The sequence below is a fragment of the Stylophora pistillata genome, chromosome 13, assembly GCF_964205215.1.
Source record: "Stylophora pistillata chromosome 13, jaStyPist1.2, whole genome shotgun sequence".
In the NCBI taxonomy this organism is placed as follows: domain Eukaryota; kingdom Metazoa; phylum Cnidaria; class Anthozoa; order Scleractinia; family Pocilloporidae; genus Stylophora; species Stylophora pistillata.
Genome location: NC_142531.1, coordinates 14,855,396 through 14,862,264, shown reverse-complemented (window position 1 = coordinate 14,862,264; position 6,869 = coordinate 14,855,396). Strand labels below are relative to the sequence as shown.

Below are 6,869 nucleotides of genomic sequence, written 5' to 3'. Positions count from 1 at the left end.
GGCACTTTCATCTAATATTGTAATTTCTTGTTTTCCCGACTCCGCGAATGAACGCTTCAAAAGGCACAAAAAATCACTGGCTGTTTCGCCAGAAAAACTGACAGAAACTGCCCTGAACAAGATTTGTATTGCGTGATTTGACAGCGACTGTTTCAACGAAATAAAGGCACCCCAGCATTCAGCATGAAGCTTAATCAAAGTACAGGAAAAACTGTTTTTTTTTTTTTTCATCGAAATGGCAGCATTATGCTCTCAATTAATAGAATATTTAATAAAACATCATCATGACCTGGGGAGTTTGTTTTACCCTCTCAATGATTAAATTAATCTAAACATCTTGTGAGACATATCGTTCAACTTTTCAGACTCAAAATACAGAAGGTGAACTTCCAATTATTCTTCGACGAATAACCTCTTTTTCTACAGTCTTCATTCAGCTGGCATTATTTAAGGTAGGCCGATCTTTAAAACAATTCTGTTCTGCTTCCTCGTCTAAGGTGAATACCCTCTCAAAGATGAAATCAACTACGTAAATTTCTTTGAACGGCGTTCATCTTTGCACGTTATTCGCGCATTTCTGCGACCCCAAAAGAGTAACGTTTATGCGGAACAAAGAATGCGATCGCTCTTAGAAATCATTATTCGGAAAACTCCAATTTCATCGACCATTTAAACTGTTAAATCGTTCAAACTGTGGTTTATGGACTTACTGCTGATGAACCACTAAAATACCTTCTACACTCTACGCCAAGCCAGTTTAAGTAATAATTATCAAGGGGCCGGGGTAATTCCATAATTATTTGCTGTGGTTGTTTTGAACGTGGAATCAGTATCGCCTGGATGAAACTAAGTTTCATAGGTGGAGGTCTGAGAAGTCTAGAGCACTCATTTACGCAGTAAGAGTTACATACTCAAAAAATCAAAAGAAAAACAAGAACAAATTTTCAAAATAGCCTAGCCACGTGTCCTCTAACGGAGCTCAGTGGTCAGAACGTCCGAAGTTCTAGTTGATCGGAAGGTCGTAACTTCGAGACTCCTATTGGGAGCACTTGGATTTCTTTTTTACCGAGTAAGCCTGTATCATTTACTATTTCACTTCATTGCCATCATGACCATGTTCGTGTCTTTAGTTAAAGCTTTCAAAAAGATCTTTTATTTCTACATGTAACTTGAGGTAATTTATCAAAAATCTCTCTGCCTCCGGACCGGCTGATGTTTGAACTGGAAATTACTCAACAAAATTCAAGAATTCAAGTACAGTTAGTTGACTTGTGTTATGTCTTGGAGCTTTTAATTCTTCTTTTTGCGAGTGTTTATTGAACATTCAGGTGCAAACTGAAATACTCAAGATCAATAGCGGACTGAAATTTTATCCACTGTTTTGAGAAAGAGACTGGGGACAAGATTGAGTTTCGGGCAATTATCTTTTCCTGGGTGGACCTTGCTTAGAATCCGTTGAAGGAATGAAGAGGCAGATTACATGAACTGATAGTAGGCATTTATAGATTATGCTAGTAAAAATGGCATATTATGCTAGTAGCATTGCTTTTTTTTTTGGCCAAATTATGCTAACATTATGCTCTTTTTTTCAAATTATGCCACCGTTTTTTTAAATTATGCTCTTTGAAAAAATGCAAATAAGTCCAAAATATATATTTTTTAACTAGAAGCCGTTCGTCTACAGGAAAGAAACGCAACAAATCCACAATGAATTTCAAATAAACGTGTGGTTCAGGTTAACATGCACACTAGTACTAGATTATACTCTCGTGTAGCTTATCTGCGATTGTTATATTGTAGCTTTACACTTGCTTGCAAGTAGTCAGAAAGTGCATTCTCTTGCTGCTCATGGAAAGATGCTGAAAGCAGGCTAAAAACTCTTTCTGCGGCAGCAGAAGAAGGTTGAACAAGTAAGACTTTCAAATAATGGCATCAAAAATGATCTGATAATTATCAAAATGCGCGAATTATGCTAGCATTGCTACTTGGCAGAAATTATGCCAGTTTGCTCGAATTATGCCAAAAATTATGCTAGCATAATCTATAAATGCCTAACTGATAGCCAACCCAAATGGATGAAAAACAGCCCATAAAACTGAATGCATGAAAATCCCTGAAAACGAATCATGTCAAAGTCCCAAGTATTTTGCTTTTCGATTAGTCAGCGATCATCAGCTTCGTTGAATTGCTTTAAAATTATTTCGATTGACATCCGCAGATTATCATCGACTTGTATGATTGCAAACAGACGAATGACTAAAGCTCGAAACATCAGGTTTAGAAATTCTCAATGATGGCCAATTTACATTATCAACTTAGGCGATTAAATCAAATTATCTTGGAATACCCCCATCGACCGACTCAGCATCACAGTTTCTGTAGAAACATAACCCCCCCCCCCCCAAAAAAAAAAAACATTGTAATTCAATTTAAGCCAGTGGTGAATGAGTTTGGAATATGGAGTGAGAGAGGTGTGAGCATTGGAGTCATGAAAATAAGCGGCGAAGCCGTGGGAAGAATGGGAATGAGTAGGAAGATTTATCACCCGTTCATTTTCAACAAGCACCCGAAGAAATCTTCGGCTACACCGGGCAAAAACAAATCATCTCTAGCATCGAGGGAATCAGAAACGACTCACATTCAAGTCGAAGTACATGCGATTTTAAAACTGTAATAGATTCATTGCATCAATTGAAACCCTGCAAAGAACCCGCTCCCCTCCCTTCCTGCTACATTCGATGTTGAAGTTTATCTTTCACTAGGAAATCAATCAGGCGAACATTAAAATGATTACAAATGAATTTCCTCCCATGCAGCTAATCCAAATTCACCATCTTCATTTACTTCATTATGGCACATAACTAATTTCTTTTTGTAAGATGAAGTGTTAAGGTCACCCACTGTGTGTTGACTTGGTTTGCTCCACTTTGATACTAATTTTCATACCATCATCGTCATCGAGGTCAAATTCAGTCGCCAGTTAAAGTGAAGAGGCTCTTACTGCGCAACCAGTAAAGCCGACCAAATTTAAGAAACATTACCATTGTAATGGATATTGAGGGACTGGACTCCTTACAGATGGACACAAAATCTCTTTATTGTTTAGAATACTGTAACATTAAGTTAAGCGACTGGTTTCTGTTCGCGTTAAGAAAACAGCCTGAGGGTACTCTTTAAGTAAGCAACCAATATGAGATTTTTGGTTATGTTTTTGAAAAAATGCCCCGTGAGTTACTCATCATCAAAAACAGGAAAATGGAGCAAATAAATAATATGGTGTTTTTTACAATTTACCGAATAACTTCGCGAGTAGGGAGAGAGGTAACTAGTTGAGTTTGAATTTTTATTTTGAAACAGCGTTATTTGCTGCAAAATTTAAATATTTATAATTAATATACCTTAATGTTGTGGCAAAAGAAGGATTTAAATAACAGTGTTAGCATTCACACGACCAGAGTCAGACGCTGGCTAACCACTCTCGTCGATTGATAAAGAAGACTAATCTCCTCAACTGCGCCGAAAATCATTAATTTTCTACCTCATTACGATAATATAAATGTAATATGTTTTTTATTACACCATTCATCTGTGATAAAACCAGAGAATTGAAAGTAAACAATTTCTATCTATAACACAGCTACCACATACAGTGAAATTATTGCGAAATCTCTAAATTATCAGCCTTAAAAATTATTTGCCGGAGAAACCGTAAACAGAAAACCAGTATTAAAAAGAATTAAAGTATTATTGAAAAGGTGAATTTAGACCTCCGTTCAGAGTCAGTTGAAAAGACACCTGTAAAATATGTAATTAAAATAACAAACAAGCTAATGTTTTCCTTCGAGATCATCAGTCTTTAACAAGACCATTCAACAACGAATGTACGTATTTGAAGCAGGTGACATCGGTTTGTTCATGCGCATTCAATTTTCACCTAATTATGAGTAATGTAAGGTTCAACTTAAGTTAAATATTTTACACCCCCAACACTTCTTCTTGCATCTCTTCTCAACAGATCTGTTCGTAGGATGAAACTTAGCGTGTTTCTCTGCGTAACTGTCATCAGTTTTGCTGCCGTTCTTAGCCATGTGACTGCGAGGTCCTTGGATGGAGCTTACAGGCCGCGACAGAGAAACGAAGGCAAGTTGTTGTTTAAGTTTGATCAATTTTGAGGTTAGGGGCTCAATAATTTTCAAAGCAACAGTTAGTAGATCGGCCTATAGATTCACAAAGATCACGAAGATGTTTCTGTTGTCTTGACAAAGAAAAATAGATGCAGGGGAAGCACGGGTAATGCAAATTACAAGATGCGAAATACAGAACCGAATTGACTGCAGCAATAGCTACTGTAACACCGGGGATCGTGCATCCAAAAATACATTTTGCATTTAGGAATATTCAAAGCGTAAATTCTTAATTTGCTCGCAAATAAATTCATTCAACTTATGAATATCTTTCATCGCAAAGCTTTGTTTGGTTAAAAGATCAATGTTGAAACCACTTTTTGCTAGTAAATTTTCTCGAACTGGGTAAAACGTTTGACTCGCGATATACAATGAAGATGCCATAGCCATGAATTTGTTCCTAAAGTGGCTCTAATTTTTCTTTAGTTTCTCCTGATGAGAAATGAAAAAAATTATTTGTATTCTTGCCCTATTAATTTCAAGCTACGACTCCTGAATCACCATGTGTTATTGATGTCATCTCATTTCTTTCTACGCATATCAATATAGAAAAAGACTCGGATCTATGGAAAAGAGGTTAGTAGCAGTTTTAGACCGTCGTTAACATTTTATTTTCTTTTAGGCAGTTTACAAAGTGTTTAAAGTCAATGTTGTTCCAGCGTTTTGTCCATAATATCAATATTCCCATTGCATCATGATACTAAATTTAATTGTGGATAGTTTTATTGTAATATCGTGGTGTAGTCAATGAAAAGACCGAAAAACATGCAAGCCAAGTTTTATTGTCATGTTAATATTAATTGGCCTCGTTAGGGCGCAAAAGAGAGAGCATAATTTGCTATTGGAGCGGAGATTCAGCCTGTTAATTAGCTTTTAATTCTAATTTATGAAGCGATCTCTCCTCGACGGCGTCAGTTGAAGTAATTTATCAAAAGAGAGAATTAAAAGTGTACATGTTTTTTAATTTTTAACGAATGACTTCCAGGCTGCCGAGATCGCTATTCCATTTGCAAGCAACCAAGGTATGCCAGGATCTGTCACCTGAGGAACAATCCGAGTCATGCTTTTGTTCAGGTGCGATGTCGCAGGACTTGTGGACTTTGCTAATGAGGTAAGAGAATTACTCATTACAATCTCTGTGAAAAATACCAAAATAGCCATTTGATCTTAGGCTATATTAGCCTTCTTAGCAGGTGATTAAATGTGTTTCTGTTTCATCTGTAGGTAAACCGTGAGTTCGTCTCAAGACAGGAGAGCCTTGGCGTCAATTTATGAACGGTTGAAATGTAGTCAGCACTTTGCGTAGCCATTTGGCTAAAAAGAATAGTTATTAACTAGAACATTTCTTTGCGTTGTTTTAGGAAAACTAGTCTCAAATGAAATAAAATACATTAGTATTTGCTTCGCCCTAATCATTTGTCTCAGTTGACTTTTATAATGATAATCATCATTTTTGAAATGTATTTTGTCCATCTTACACCCAAGTAATAAAAGCCAAGGATGCAGTCGTTAGTGTTGGAAACCTTACGGTCTGCTAAGCAATTCTCACCCTACAAAATGTATGGGCGCCACCTTTAATTTTTAAAGTAGAGAAATGTTCCTCCAGACGAGATCGGGGTACGGAAACACTTCGCAAATGACCGCGAACTTATACTGCGCTAGTGCTCGCTCACCTATAATGCGCAAAAGGATTTTTCTGTCTAATTCCACTTATGTCCTATGCTTTCTGGAGACTTTCAATTTATGTAAAACCAGCCGTATTGTAAGGAAGTGTTCTTGCACTTCACTCTAAGGCAACCAGAACATCCCCTTTGAATTTGCACACTGTGAGCATAGACAGAAAGTAAGCTTATTGTTTAAAGTGTCAATTTGTTCTTACTAAGAATTCCTCCCTGAGAAAACTACACCCTCGCATAACATTCATAAGAGAAAAATAGAATTCGAACAGATTAAGTAACAGGACTCTTGTCAACATACAATTGATATCTTTCTGTTTTAGGACTGACTACAAATTTTATCTGAATACTATAAAATATGCATGCAAAAAGTAACAAAAAATAAAGATTAAACAGTGGTTCGAAGTTACTAAGGTGAGTATAAGCTTTTGGTAGCCTTTGCCTTAGTGGCGACAGATGAATTGATAAAGTAAGAGGTGGGTTCGCGTCCAAGAAGAAACCGAAAGGCAAGAATTCAAATTTTTATGTGCATCCTTGAAATTGTTTGGCACGTCAGTAGCAGGCAGAAATTCTATAATGAAACTAAAAGTGTCAAATGGGTTGAACCAGCATTTTCATAAAATTTCTCAAACTTTCCTTGTTCGAGAAGCATTATCGGGCATACGATAGAGTACTTTAACACCATGATATTCAGCTGGTTGACAAAACGACACTAAAAGATGTAGTTCAATGCTTGGGAATTGCTAAAGGCAAACACGGACAGGTGGAAGCCTTTCGTGTATTTAACATATGTGTTACAACTAAGCGCAATCTGTGAGGTCGAGATAACTGGAAATTGGCTGAGTTTTCAACCTTTGTTTCTTTTATTTTGACGAAGAGAGGCGAAGAAAGATTTCTCTTATGGGAAAAAAAAGATTACTCTAACTAGATGAATTTTTAGGGTTTTTTTTTTAACCCATTGTAAATATGTATTTGCGATGCGACTGCTGGAGAAACTTCGAGTGAACTA

At 36.6% G+C, this 6,869-nt stretch overlaps 1 protein-coding gene across 2 annotated transcripts; it reads left to right on the top strand.

The window, feature by feature from the left end:
* The first annotated feature begins 303 nt into the window (after positions 1 to 303).
* LOC111321835 (neuropeptide ShK-like2) lies at positions 304 to 5,596 on the top strand. Of its 2 annotated transcripts, XM_088742722.1 has the most exons (5): positions 304 to 452; positions 4,016 to 4,140; positions 4,734 to 4,760; positions 5,170 to 5,295; positions 5,409 to 5,596. In XM_088742722.1, the coding sequence occupies exons 2-4, from the start codon at positions 4,029 to 4,031 to the stop codon at positions 5,289 to 5,291; spliced, it is 261 nt and encodes an 86-aa protein (XP_088598848.1). In that variant the 5' UTR covers positions 304 to 452; positions 4,016 to 4,028; the 3' UTR covers positions 5,292 to 5,295; positions 5,409 to 5,596. The 2 variants fall into 2 exon arrangements, with proteins under 2 accessions (XP_088598848.1, XP_088598847.1); XM_088742721.1 differs by lacking the exon at positions 304 to 452 and having other exon boundaries at positions 3,931 to 4,140.
* Positions 5,597 to 6,869: the final 1,273 nt, after the last annotated feature.

Bases quoted from the DNA above. Each gene is read 5' to 3' on its own strand.
- LOC111321835 (XM_088742722.1), top strand. From the start codon at position 4,029: ATGAAACTTAGCGTGTTTCTCTGCGTAACTGTCATCAGTTTTGCTGCC. The intron at 4,141-4,733 runs GCAAGTTGTTGT...ATATCAATATAG, and splicing joins GCCGCGACAGAGAAACGAAG to AAAAAGACTCGGATCTATGG. The intron at 4,761-5,169 runs GTTAGTAGCAGT...AATGACTTCCAG, and splicing joins CTCGGATCTATGGAAAAGAG to GCTGCCGAGATCGCTATTCC.